This window comes from Tupaia chinensis, unplaced genomic scaffold (assembly GCF_000334495.1).
Source record: "Tupaia chinensis unplaced genomic scaffold, TupChi_1.0 Scaffold000360_1, whole genome shotgun sequence".
In the NCBI taxonomy this organism is placed as follows: Eukaryota; Metazoa; Chordata; class Mammalia; order Scandentia; family Tupaiidae; genus Tupaia; species Tupaia belangeri.
The window spans coordinates 334,577-348,984 of NW_006159856.1; the positions used below are offsets into that span (position 1 = coordinate 334,577).

The window sequence follows — 14,408 nt, forward strand, 5'->3', positions numbered from 1 at the left end:
CAGAAAAGAATCACCATTCTAAATTTGGAGTGTGGGGGGGTCAGAGATGTGAAAAGGCAAGGGACTGCTATTGGCCCAGAAGTGTTAGTTGGGTCATACAGATGTGGGGGGGCAGTAATGACTCAACCAGTGGAAAGTGGGGACCTCATGGAGGTAAAGCTGGGAGTCCACAGTGCCAAACGTCATGAGAACTTGAACTAGCAAAACATTACAGCCCAAGTTTTCTAGTCCTGGACAGTCTAGAAACTCATAGCCTTCACCTCAGAACAGGTAGTCCTAGCTGGTGTACCTTCGGGCTGAGGGAAAAGTGAATGCAGATTTTTTTCATGAGGAAGATACCTTCGATCTGAGCATCAAACTATTCTTAGAAATAATTTGTCAAGTACAATATCCCGTACAAAGACAACTAGCTACAAAAGATACCATGATTAATCCGGGAACCAGTAGAGACAGTATAAACCTGCACATACTTCAGATACAGGAACTGTCAGTACTGTACTGTGTTTAAAGAAAAAAAAAAGCTTGAGAATCTCTTCAGAGAACAGAAAGTATAAAAAGTGATTTAGAGGGCCAGCAGGTGGTGGTGTGGTGGTTAGGGTGTTGGATCCCCCACATGGCTGACCATGATTCAAGTCCTAGACTCAGTGGCTTGAAAATAACTCCAGGCGTGTGTATGTGTGCATGTGTGCCCAAAATCTTTAGAGGAGAATGGAGAAGAAGGGAATGCAACACGGTCATCCCTCCTGGGGTTGATTTCTCATTTTCCCTGTCTATCTCTTTCTCTCCCTGGCAGGCTCATGCACCCTATAGCAAAAACCTTAAGAAAAAAAAAAAAGAAAAAAGAAACGAGTGATTTTTGAACTTTAATTGAATCAAATTAAAAAAAGTAACCAAAATGAAAAACTCAATATTTGCTTATAATAAACAATTTGACAGTTAATAATTAGACAAAGCTAGAGAGAGAATTGGTGAATTGATGAATCTAAAGAAATTATTTGGAACAATACAGAAATAAAAAGATGAAAGTACATAGAGAGTTGGAGACCCAGAGACTGCAGCAGAAACTTCTGATGTGTTTAGTCATAGTACAGAAGGGGGACATAGAATAGAGAGAGCATACAGAGAAGGATGGAGAGAGGTTTTGTTTTTTTTTTTTTCTTCTTCAAGTGATTTTTGCTATAGGGTGTGTGCGCTCACCAGAAAGACAGAGATAGAAAGTGAGAAATCACCCCTTAGAGGGGATGGCCACGCCGCAATCCCTTCTCCATTCTCCTCTCAGGATCTTGGGCACACACGCACATGTGCCTGATGTGAGTTTAAGCCACCAGGTCTGGGACTTGAACCATGGTCAACTACATGGGAGTCCAGTGACATAGCCATTACGCCAACTGCTGTTCCCTGGAGAGATTTTTAGAACTAATGAAAGTCACCAATTCAGAATCCTAAACAGATTAAATAAAAATAAACCTACAGGGTTCAAAAAAGTTAGCGTAATGGCTATGTCGCTGGACTCCTGTGTAGTCGACCATGGTTCAAGTCCCGGACCTGGTGGCTTAAAACTTATGCCAGGTGCGTGTGCATGTGGGCTCAAGATCCCAAGAGGAGAATGGAGGAGAAGGGATTGCGGTGTGGCCATTCCCCCTAGGGGGTGATTTCTCGCTTTCTCTCTGTCTCTCTCTGTCTGTCTGGCAAGCACACACGCCCTATAGCAAAAACCTCTCCAAAAATAAAAATAAAAATAAGCCTACATAAGATTTTCACATGGTGAAACTGAAGAAAATAGAGAAAGAAAAATCTCAGGAGCAGCTAGAAGAAAACTACTTCCAAAGGAACAGTAAATAACCCTACCACTAACTACTTAGTAGCTGTTGAAGCCAAAAATTAGTAGAAAGTGTTGATAGAAAATAAGCCAACCAGAATCGTAGATCTTTGCAGTCCCATACGTAGCAACTAGTGCATGTAGCTGTTTAAATTAAATAAAATTTTAGAATTGGTTCCTGGGGCCAGCAGGTGGCATGGTGCTTAAGGCACTGTACTTCCACTTGGACAATCACAGTTCTAGTCCTGGATCTGGAGGCTAGCTTTCTCACTTTCTCTCTCTCTTTCTCTGTCTCTCTCTGGTGAGTACATGTGCCCTATAGCAAAATTTAAAAATAAAATGGGGCCAGCAGATAGAATAGTGAGTGGTTAAGGTGCTATATTCCCACATGGCTGACCATGGTTCGAGTCCTGGACCCAGCAGCTTGAAACTCATGCCAAGTACAAGTGTGTGCGTGCCCAAAATCCTGAGAGGAGAAGGGATTGTGGCGCAGCCATCCCCCACAGGGGGCGATTTCTCACATTCTCTGTGTCTCTGGCAAGAGCATGTGCCCTATAGCAAAAATCTCTCTTAAAAAAAATTAATAATAAATTAGGGCTAGTAGATGGTGTAATAGACTCTCATGTAGTCAACCACAGACTCCCAAGTCTGTGATTCAAGTCCCAGACCTGGCAGCTTAAACCTCACACCAGGCGCGTGTGCGTGTGTGCTCAAGATCCCGAGAGGAGAATGGAGGAGAAGGGATTGCAGCATGGCCTTCCCCTTGGGGGTGATTTCTTGCTTTCTGTCTCTCTATATCTGTCTCTCTGGTGAGTGCAAGCACTCCATAGCAAACATCTCTCTTAAAAAAATGATAATAAATAAAATTAAATAATTCTTTAAACAAGGCAAAAAAAGAAATAGCTCCTTCGTTATACTGGCTACTTCAGCACTTGGTGGCCACAGTGGCTGGTGGCAGCTATTAGATAACACAGACATAGAACATTCTTATATAGCTATAGTCAGTTTTGAACAAAATTAACTGTAGAAAAAGTGTTATAAAAGATTTTTAAGGGAACTAGCAGTTAGCATAATGGCTATGTTGCTGGACTCCCACGTAGTCGACTGTGATTTGCGTCCCGGACCCGGTGGCTTAAAACTCAGGCCGGGCACATGTGCGTGTGTGCCCAAGATCCTGAGAGGAGAATGGAGGAGAAGGGATTGCGGCATGACCATCCCCCCTAGGGGGTGATTTCTCGCTTTCTGTCTCTCTCTCTCTGTCTGGCAAGCGCACGCACGCTATAGCGAAAACCTCTCCCCCAAAAAATTAAAAATTAAAAAAAAGATTTTTAAAAATTGCTACATAATGATAGACAGTTTAATTAACCATGAAGGTATACAAATTTAAAAATGTATGCATCTGACAATGTAGCTGCAAAATATGTAAAGTGAAAAGTAGCATAACTGAAAAGTATTGAATAGAAATGCATGAAGTGGTAGATTTTAACATACCTTCATCAGTAATTTCTAGATCAGGCATAGACTTGCTAAATGAGCAAAGAACAATATCCCTTTCATTGCTGTTATACACTCTGGTGATGTCCCTGGCTTGCCTTTTATTCCTTGCTCTTTTGATGAGCATTCAGGATAGCGCAGCTTGGTTATTCATGGCTGGGCCAAAGAGGTGCGTCCCTGTGCTGAATATGTCTTTGTTCTGTATGGCTCAGGCTGTGGAGTCTATCCAGGCGGAAGATGAGAGCGCCAAGCTGTGTAAGCGCAGAATTGAGCACCTAAAGGAGCACAGCAGTGACCAGCCTGCAGCAGCCAGCATGTGGAAGAGGAAGCGCATGGACCGCATGATGGTGGAGCACCTGCTGCGCTGTGGCTACTATAACACCGTCGTGAAGCTGGCGCGTCAGAGCGGCATTGAGGTGCGCTAGGGCCCGTGACCATTTTTGGTCCCAGGTGGTTAGAAGCAAGGAAAACTCTTGAGTAGCATCCGTGTCCGCAGTTTCATCCTCAATGTGTATATTTTCCATGTGGCTGCATTCTACTAGCCATTCCTCGTTGAACTGCAAAGTTGTAAGCCCTTCAGGTAATGTCTGTTTTTAGCTGTTTGAACTAAGGAAGCCAGTGTCTGAAAATAAAGACTGCATAGATGGGGAACCAGCAGTTAGTGTAATGGCTATGTCACTGGACTCCCACATAGTCGACTGCGGTTCGCGTCCTGGACCCAGTGGCGCGTGTGCGTGCATGCCCAAGATCCCGAGAGGAGAATGGAGGAGAAGGGGTTGTGGCGTGACCATCCCCCCTGGGGGGTGATTTCTCGCTTTCTGTCTCTATGTCTCTCTCTGTCTGGCGAGCGCACGCGCCATATAGCAAAAATCTCTCCAAAAAAAAAAAAAAAGACTGCATAAATGCTTCTCATTTGCCTTCAGTAGTTTAAACGTGATTGGATTAGGAAAATTAGAAATTTTTCTCACCTGATGTCTATCTATTTTTTCCATAGGGGACTTCAGAAAGTTTGTGGAAAAATAGAATTAAAGTTTGAGTTTATTTTGGTACAAAAATTTGAAATCTATGCATTATTTCTTTACAATAAACATTTCCCATGAACTTTTTGAATATTCCACATACATGCTTAGTTGTGCTGTCATTGTTTGATTGCTGTGAGAGCTTTGGATTTATCTGAAGTAATACATATTTTCAATGAGTCTGTTTTTAGTGGCACCAACGTCACTGGGATAGAAGTAAATGACACTCTTGCCTTCAGTGCATGTTCAGGCTAAAAGCATCTGAAAGGATGTTTGATGGTGGTGAAGGTCAGTTTCCTTCATCTAGTTAAAGGAAGGTTGAACCAAAAAATCACTTTTAAAAGGCTTACCCTGGTGCTCTGTAAAGAACAATATTCAGGGACAAGAGGACACTGAGGGGGCTTCCAGGAAGTTGCTGCTATAATCCAGATGGAAGCTGCTAGAGTGTGGCTGGGATGGCCGTCCTGTAAAGGCTTGCTGTGACCTTTCCATGTTCGACTCTCAGGTTCACATCCATGAACAAAAATGTGAGATCTGGAATGGGGTGAAGTCTCGGACAGGACAGAAAGTCTGCTATCAAGAAAGGGCATTGTGAAGAGTGGGGGCTGCATGCTACCCGCAGCACCAGCAGGCTTGGAGTTGGAGGGTATTCTGCAGTTGTGACCAATGTCTCATGCATCCCAACTGCCTCATCTTAGAAGTCAGTATTCCATTTCATGTGAGACAAAAACCTGATACTTCTAGAATGATTTTCTCTTTCTGCTTGTATGGTCCTCATTGGCTTGTCCTAGCTTAATATCTTTACCATGACTTGCAAAGCCAAGGATCTGTGGACATCACAGAAACTATCAGCAAGAGAAAGAAAGATCCAGAAAGGTCTGGACACCAAAGCAGTGCAGATGGAAGACATGCTAGTGGACTGTGACATTGGACAGGAGGAAGACCAGGAGTTAACCTTCTGGAATTTAGAGCAAAACTGAAAAACAAAGGTGGAAAATAGAGAAAACAAGACCTGAAACTTTGGAGGTTCCAGAAGAGAAAATAAGAAAATAGAGGGAGAAAATTATCCAAAAACATGATAGAAGAAAATAATCAGCCTAGGAACCGAGATACTGTTCCTTATCCCCATTTGTTAAGTGGGGAAACTGAGCTGCACAGAATGTCCTCTACATCTAGTTGTGGTGGCAGTGGTCACACACAGCATTTGCTTGTCAAACTCACCTGACTCTGCACTTTAAGAGAATAAAGTGAAGGGAAGGAACAACACTAAGACTAGAAGGATTAAGAAATGTGCCCAAATGGTATAGCCTGGAAGTGTTAGGGCTTAGGCCCAATTGGCCAGTTCTGGAACTTGGGTGCAGTTCCAGTCTGGCCCTGTCTGGCATGTGTCCTACCCTAGCCTGCAGTAGCAACCCCAGGGTCCACTGCGTAAGGGCAGAGCTGGTCTGTGACTTCACACCCTCCAACACACCAGCCAGCAGCTTTCCCTGATCTGGCTCTTCCCTTCCTTGAGCCTGGTGCTCATAACATGCCAGTAGTGATCTGGCCAGCCTTACCTTGAATGGCTACAAGTCACAGGAAAGAGTTCAGGTTGTCAGATGTGTGAGTTTGGGGACACTGCCTTTAGTCTCACTGTCCCTCTTTGGCTCCTGAGGACAGTTCGGATGCCTCCCACTCACTGCCCTTGATGCTGTCTCTGGTGGCTAGAGCACACGGCACAGGGTTCACTCAAGAACTTATGGGATGCCTTGTGTCACATGTCATACTCATAATTGAGAAACTGATTTTTGTTAATGTGTTTTTGCTCAAGTTTATCCCAGATAGAAAAATTTCATTTTCTTTAACTAGCTTCCTTTCACATGGCATCCAACCATCTCCTCTCACTGTCTTGGTGACTTTTGACTGGGATGGTTAAGCGTGTTGGTCTTACCTAGGACTTCTGCTATTTGGGGGTTGCTGCCCTGCATGAATCTTCCAGAGCTCAGCAGTTGGCTATCATTTGTTCTACCTTCCCAGAGAGTTCAGATAGGCGTGGAGGGAAGCCTTGCATCCAGCTCTTCTGTTCCTTTTCTTGAATACCAAATTTAAAGAAAAAGCAGAGAATGAGCGTGTGGATACCTGGGCTTTCCAGGACCTTCTACCTCAGGGCTTCTCAAGACCTGGGCTTTCCAGGACCTTCCACCTCAGGGCTTCTCAATGTTCATTTTGGGGCTCTCATCTCTCATCTGTGCTTAAGAGGTTGGTCCACGTGCAGGGCAGCTGCCCTCAGCACTGAGTTGCTGGCTTGACCTTGTATGAACTTCCCTCATCCCATGGTGAGCTGTCACAGGGGGGTGGGCGCTTGGGTGCTCATTTATGACCTTGCTAGGATTGTGCAGAGAAACTCCCACTAGGCCTCTCTGAGTAGTACTGTGTCCTGATGCAGCCATCCTGTTAGCCGTGGGTCCCATCCCTAGCCACAGGGCCTTAGGCTACTGGAGACAAAATCCTCTGGTTGGGGCTATGAGATTTGCAGGCAGGGTTGTTGGGGAGGAGCTGCTGGATGTGCTGGAGTAGGGGTGGGGACTAGTTGGCTACCTTGGAAGGGGAGGGTGTGGACTGGTCACCATATGGCCTTGACATGAAAGCACTTTTGTCCCCACTGGTCTGTCTCTTGGCTTCCCTGACCAGCATGTGGCTGCTATCCACCTGAATTTTAAACTCTGGCTCAGTGAGCTGGCCTTGCAGGTCCTGCAGGCGTGGACTAAAGGTGTACTGTGAGAGGTGGCCAGTGCTGGCACCAGGCCTGTCCTTGAGCCAACCCTTATACAGGCTCATGAAGAGGGTCCCTGCATCTGAGAGGTCTGATCCAGAGCTGCCTATTTCCTCCAAGGACCTAGTGAATATCGAGATGTTCCTCACTGCCAAAGAAGTGGAGGAGTCCCTGGAGAGGCGTGAGACAGCCACCTGCCTGGCCTGGTGCCATGACAACAAGTCCCGGCTCCGGAAGATGAAGGTGCGAGGGGTTCTCCTGGGGGTGGAATGGAGCTCCCTTGGGTGCAGAGTGGCATGGACACACAGCTACCTGCCCAGGAATCAATGTGCCCTTACCTGTTGGTTTGTGGTCATTTGTTTTTGGCATGTGCCAGGGGTGGGGGCCATTGTTGTGTTTGGCATGGGTTTGGGATTTTTTTGGTGGTGTGGTATTCTGCTTTTTGGTAGAAACCTTGGAAAGCACACCTCCTTCTACATTATGTTTGAACAAGTGTTCCTGCTGCAAGGTTCAGGAGTGGAATGTGGAGGCTGACCACATGTGCAGTGTGTTAGCTGCTGGGCTTGGAGTTGAGAGACCAGTCCATATGGCGGCCTCACAGACAGGAGGAAGCTGGTCGGGAAGTCTTACTGAATACACAGTTTTCAAGAGACCAGATTGTTCAAAAAAAAATAGACTCTTAAATATGACCTATAGAACTTAAACCTGCCCACGGAAAGATGTCACCCTAGGGCTTGCAGAAATGTTTTAACTTCTATTAACCAACCCCCTGCATCCACTAGAAAAACTGTTTGTCTTCTGTTTTCTAAACTGAGCGCTTCTTTAACTCCACCCCATTTGAGCTTGTCGGGGTGCACCTAGTCACCAGCCGAGAGTGACGCTCTCTGCCACTCAGGGCCGCCAAAACGAGCACGAAGTGAAGACGGGACGAAAAAGTAGAGCGGCCAGTGGCTCCCCTAAGGAGAGTGAGGATCTTGGTATGGAAACCATAAAAGGAAAGCCAGAATTGGTATGTAACACTCGTCACCACCCCACACAGCTCCAACCCCTACACTCCCTCCCAGAGAGCCGGGGATGCGCCTCCCCAGAGGGATCTCTGCTTGAGGGTCCTTTGTATGTGAATGTCAGAGTGGAACATAGGCTTTCTTGACAGGTTATTTCTGCAAGCCCTAATTACCTGCCAGGCAGTGCTGCTGATGGGGTCTTGTGAGGCTTGCTTCCATGTCTGAAACCCCAGGGTCGTGTCTGAAGCTACCATGGGGGCAGTCCTGGACAGTGAGTGTTGCTTCAGCGTTTAAAGAAGTCAGGATTGAATGGAACATAAACAGCTATCCAGAATGTAAGAATGGAAGAATACCTAATGGCATGAAAACATGCCTATTGCGAAATGTCACCTGAACAAAATCAGACATGCAGATATCTATACAGTTTGTATATGTTTGTGTACATGCACATATACATGGCTAGCACGCTTATATCAGGGTTGGGAAGAGCCTGGGAGGAGCGGCACTAGGTACTGATTGGGGGCCTTCTGAGCAGAGTCATGAGACTTTAGATGGGAAAAGAAACTTCTGAGATTTGAATTTCATTCCATTAGAAAGTAACTTGTAAAATAATGGGGTGCCAAGTTAATATCTTTCTAATTGCTCAGGTCTCTAGACTCTGAAGGACAACTGAAGCAGCAGTTTGAATGCTGTGTGTCTGTAGGAAAGTCACATGGTATTGTTCCAACTTTGTCCGGAAGAGTATACAATGTACTGGATGTTCCACACTTGGTGTGATTGTTTAGGCTTGCAAGAGAAGACTTCAAAAAATATGAAGAGATGGAATTAAAGTATAAGTGGTGCAAAAATATTGTGAAATCCATGCATAGTTTTTTCATAATACACATTTTCCATAATCTTTTGAAGATCCCTGGTATTTATTTGAGTCTGAATTACATAGGCACTTACTCATTTGAAAGTTCAGCTACTAGAGCAAAGAGCTGTCATAAATAATTTAAAACAATTAAAAACAAGCTTTAAAATGTTTTGAAAAGTAATAACGGAATTTACCTCAGATGCTGCTCTTTTAGAAGATCTGCACAGTAGCTCCTTCCTGGTTTTAGAAAGAGTCTACTGGGCCCACTGACTCTAGAGGCAAAGTTTATTGTGTGGGCTCCACAAGGAGGCAGGCAGGGCCAGGGCCTTAGGAGGATGGGCCTCTGTGGGGCCTCAGCACATGAAGCTAAAGCCTCTTCCTGCTGGTCTGGCCTTATTGGAAGCAGAGACTAACCAGTGTCGGACTGCTAATTAGTGGAATAAGGACTCAGATGGAGCTGGGCCAGGCCCTTCCCAGGGAGCCCCATTGGTGACTTCTTTGCTGGTTTGTACCAACCCTGTCATTCATCACACTCCCAAGCCTGCTCTTGGGAGTTAGAGACACATTTCTGTCCCAGCTTGGATGGGCCTGCAAATTCTGCCACTGGCTTGTTTGCTTGTCTGCCTGGGTGCAGTGGGTGGGCTAAGAGCGTGTATGTGTAGGGTGGGCAGAGGGGGCAGGGACGTGGGAGAGGTGGGGGCAGGGAAACCCTCCACCCATGGTCTTGTCTTTGCTCTGAGCACTTATGTATAGATGTGTCCCAAGTTGTTTCCTGGAAGGTAAGTGGCTCTCTGATGCCCTGACTGGCCCTGGGGTCTGGGAAGCATAGTCCATTGTCGCTTCCACTTGGAGTTGCTACTATAAGTGCTCTCTTATTGCCCTTACTGCTGGCAGGTGGTGAGGGTCTTCCCAGGGGACAGGCTGAGCCCATCACTCAGGTACCAGTGTGCACACAGTGGAAGCCCAAAAGGAAAGTCCATGTTATTGGGGAACTTCAAAACTGGGTTTTAGACATTTAGAGTTGGTTGATCACGTGCCATGTGGAATTTTTCTTCAGCTCTGCCTGTGGTCTAGATACCGTGGGACTCTGGGCAAGGCTTACAGAGACTTAATACCTCTACTGTGGTAGAAAGTTTTGAGTAAGCTCTGAAACAACATCAGACATCTTTAAGGTTCAAATTACTACAGTATAAAGTCATCTAACTTTTGATTTTAGGTTATGTAAGTGAACTTTGCCTGTTTGCCCTCCCCCCGCCCCAGCCACAGGTTTCATCCCAAATTAGACTCATCTTGCTAAGATTTCAAACTTAGTGTTTGGGCTTAAACACAGGCTGCCCGCCATGTAGTAGTCCCTCAGAGTCATGCGCACAGCTTTTTTTAAACATACACAACAGACCCATTGCTAGACTTGGTCCTGCCGAACCATCACCCCTGAACTACACGGCTTTCCCCATCTCCAGGCATAGTGCCCTCTTAGCAGTTCCAGCCCCAGACCCCTCTCAGTGCCTCAGTGAACCCCGGAATGCTTCCACACTGGTCTTTGTTCCTGCCTGGAATGTTCCCCCAGGCCTCTCTTTTCAACTCCTGCTTACCCTTAAGTCTTTGCTCAAGTGTTGACTGCTCAGCAAGACCTGAGTCCTCACTGGCTCTACATTCTCCCCTCTACATAATGCTTGCAGCCCACCAGCCCCTACACCTTAGGGCCGTGATTTGTCTGAGTTCTCCGAGAATAGCCAAGGGCAGTCCAAAGGCAGTCCCAGTTTACCCTAGGGGAACAGACAGGAAGTGCTACAGGTTCTGAGTCCCAGCAGGACTCATGGAGGGGAAATACACTTCGGTGAAGACTTTGAGGGAGTATTGCCGTGCACTGAAGACTTGGATAATAGAATAGAACCCATAACACCTTTGTCTTTGTAAAGGAATTGGCATCTTTTCTTCAGTAGTCACTTGTTTTACTCCATTGCATCCAGTGGACTAGACACAGCTCCTGGCAGCCTCATAGTGGCTCCTGGCGGCTGCTAACCTCGATGATTCCTTTTCACGAGCTTCCCTGGTAGACCACACGGTGGTTGTACCTGCCGCTGCTAGTGTCCCTCAGGGCCTGAGCTCCTGGCTGCATCCTCAGTGCCAGTGACCCTCAGGTTAAAATGCTGGGCTACTACACCCCATCATGGCTGTATTAGGAGTGGCTGGGCTTACTTGCAGAACTAAGTTGATCAACCAGGAAGTATTTGCTGCAGGTTGAGAGAGCAGTGTTGGTTTCAAACCTGCCTTCTTGGTGACCATCCAAAGGGCTCTGAGCTTTGTAGAGGGGGTCTGCCTACAGATGTGTAAGTCTGACGCCCAGGTGCCTGGGTGGTGCCATGATGGGTCACAGCGTGGACATGCCATCTAAGCCCTCATCTTGTGTTTGCCTTCAGAGCTGCCTGGAGTTCAGCCTAAGGATTCAGGAGTTCATTGAACTCATCCGGCAGAATAAGAGACTGGACGCCGTGAGGTAGGACATTGCGATACACACGTGATTTCCCACAGGACGGCAGGACACTCGGTGTGGCTTCCTCCTTGCTCCATCCCCTCATGGTCTGAGCCCTGGGAAAAGAAGCATGGGTGTCTGATGGATCTTCCAGTCTGACTAGCCCTGCCCAGGAGGGTCCTCTACCAATGTATGGCCACGGGTGGGAGTCCAGACCCCCATGACTACCAGGTGAGCCAACCTTGGCATCACTCGTCCATGTAGAATGTAGGCACATAGAGTTCCAGGCCCCTCTGTTCAGGTGGGAAAGTACCGTCAGCTCTGCATATCTCAGGAGCATCCCTGCCATTGGGCTTCAGGTTCAAGAGTTCTTGGTTTGAGGAATTCCATTGTGGTTATCTCAGAGAATGTTAAAGGCACACAGAGTACCAAGGGGCAGTGCTGGGCTTGGGGCAGGCGCAGGACATTATGGCTCCGTGCAGTGCCCTGGCATCAGACACGAGGACAACATGCTGCCCATTGAACCTGGTCAGCCTCATTTGGATGCACTGGCCACAAAGTAAGGGAGGCCATGTCCCAGTTTCCCATTCATCCTCCAAACTGGCCGCTGACAGCCAACAGCTTTGTGAAGCCCTGCCCCCGCCCGCCTTTGTGTCTAGCCTGGCAGTATCAAGTAGTTTGTCCTTGCATCTGGTACAGACAGAGTGACTTGGTAGCAGAGTGGCTGCTTGAGTGCAGTGTCTGCTGAGAGATTTGCTGAAGTTCCTGCCTCGCTACACCTTGTGCTCTGTGCACAGGAAGGCAGCACCTGGGCATATGGCCACAGTGGGGCCTTTGAGGTGTGAGCTGCTCCTTGAGGTGTGGCACAGCACGGCCAAGGGGTCCTGTGCAGTGTGTGATAACAGGAGCCTCCCAGCAGCAGGCACAGGTTTGCCAGGAGGTGGTGCCAACCCCTGTGACTCTTTTGATAGCTGGAGCCATCCTCCTGTAGTAGATTGGCGAGACAACTTTTAAGTCACCCCACCGACAGCACCACATATTAGTCAGAAGGACTCTGAGATCAATGCTGAGCACCATACGGAAGAACGAGAAGCGTGTAAAGGCAAAGCTGTAGCAAGTGTCTGTGGTCAAATCAGCAGGGCTCCCTGGCAGCACCCGGAGAGGCCTGAGGGTGCTGCCGTGGTTCCAGATGTGTCAGAAGGTAGTGCCTTGTCTTTACGTCTTTATTCACATACCTTCTGGGAGCTAGGCCCATTGAAGGATAGACCTGTCCCTTGCAGAGCTGTAGCCCCTTTGCAGGCATAAAGAGCTGGAAAGGTCTATGGGCCTGGCACAGTTGAGGGTAGGGTACCGTGTGTGCTGGGGGTATAGCTCTGCAGTACTCACATGCTCCAGGCACAATTGATGACACTTGTCTCTGGGAGAGAAACTCTCACTTTCACCCTCCCTGGTCTCTTTCAGCAAGGCCTTGCCTTTAGTCCCTGAAGACCTTGGCCATGAAGCCAACCCCAACATTTGAGAACAGTGCTGCTGAAGACAGCAGAGTCCCTCTCTTTGCAACTGTCCTCATCTCACAGCCTCTTCCTCTGCATGGGGACTGTTATAAGAGCATTGTCCCCGATGGTGGTGGAATCTTCCCTGGGACTTCTCAGAGACAGGCTGGCAGTAGGGCAGTGATGTCGCATGTAGTGCTTCCACTACATGACTGTTGGAGACAGCGGCCCCACCTCTACCTTATGAGGCTCATCGTGGCAAGGGAGCAGGTGGGTCACACTCAGGCAGACCACAGACCCCACCAGGGGGAGCCTTTCAAGCAGTATGTGTTTGTTCTCTTCCCAAGGCTGCCATTTATTGCCACAAAGCCTTACCCCACTCCATCCAGGCCAGTGGCATCCCTGCTGCCATGTGGGATGGGCATGGCTTGGACTTTGTCATCGCCTGGGACTAGGGGCAGGGACTTGGTCAGGGAGGCCTGGCTTTGGCCACCTCAGGGGTGAGACCTTGGACCAGGTGTCAGGAGACCCAGATATCTGTGAGCACTGATGAGCTCCGTGCTTATTTGATGTGCCAGGTGGCTCTGGCTACGACATGAGAAGTGTCCATGGTAGATTTGGGGGACAGTCAAGATATGTAAGAGTGGGCAAAGCAAGGTGTCATCGCTTTCAGACTTTTTTCATTGAAGTCTAAAACCATACACTGAAGTATATAGCAGTATTGAGTGATTTTTAAATTTGTTTAGATTCCTTTCATTTTCTTATTATGAATAAGTATAAGAAAAATAATAAAGCTATTTCCATGTTGTGGGAGGCAAACTGAAGTCACAAATAGAACCTGGCCAGAGGCGCTCTGCCAAGTACCAGTGCTCAACCCAGACTTGAGCAGTCGGACAGGCTTACTGAAAAAGGTGAGATCTAGGTGAAGTTTGGAGTTTTGTGTTGAGACTGAACCAAGACTTTGGTGGGAGAGGTGCAGAGTGCTGACTTTTGGCTAAGAGATGCAGCAGGAGCCAGGTAGGGCTGAAGCGAAGGAAAGAAGGTCTTGACATCTAGAATCATCCTTTAGAGGAGGTGCTTGGGAGCCCTGCTGGGGCTGGCAAGTGAGAGGCATTGACAGAGCCAGAGGTGGGCTGTAGGGTGCCAGGTTTCTAGCTGGGAACAAAAAAGATGGTGCATATTGATGAGGTATTGAGTCTTGGGTGGGCTCTGGACTGGGCCTCATTTGCCAGATCAGCAAGTGGAATGCTCTGCTACTAGGCATAGTGGGCAGGGTCTCAGATCCAACACATACCTCTCAGTTTACAGGCTTGGGCCCACACCAGAACTACCTCACCATGGAGCAAAGAGGGTGGGTGGGCAGTCTGCCATCTGGCCTCCTGTGCCTGTTGGTCAGTGTGCTGGACCAGGCAGGGGACCTCGGCTTGCCAGGGCTGTAGCTCCACCCTATCTTGGGTGTCTCAGGGTTTGGAGAATGTGAGAAAATAATTGGTTTTTA

General features: G+C 47.6%; 1 protein-coding gene across 2 annotated transcripts in view; it reads left to right on the forward strand.

The window, feature by feature from the left end:
* Nucleotides 1-14,408, forward strand: part of MAEA (macrophage erythroblast attacher, E3 ubiquitin ligase) — a 64,329-nt gene that overhangs the window by 38,154 nt on the left and 11,767 nt on the right. The window contains exons 3-6 of one of the 2 annotated variants that reach the window (XM_006152880.3): nucleotides 3,526-3,729; nucleotides 7,205-7,327; nucleotides 7,980-8,093; nucleotides 11,365-11,441. In XM_006152880.3, coding sequence (XP_006152942.1) covers nucleotides 3,526-3,729; nucleotides 7,205-7,327; nucleotides 7,980-8,093; nucleotides 11,365-11,441 — 518 coding nt within the window. The remainder of the gene's footprint in view (nucleotides 1-3,525; nucleotides 3,730-7,204; nucleotides 7,328-7,979; nucleotides 8,094-11,364; nucleotides 11,442-14,408) is intronic. The other variant, XM_006152881.3, reaches the window with a different exon arrangement.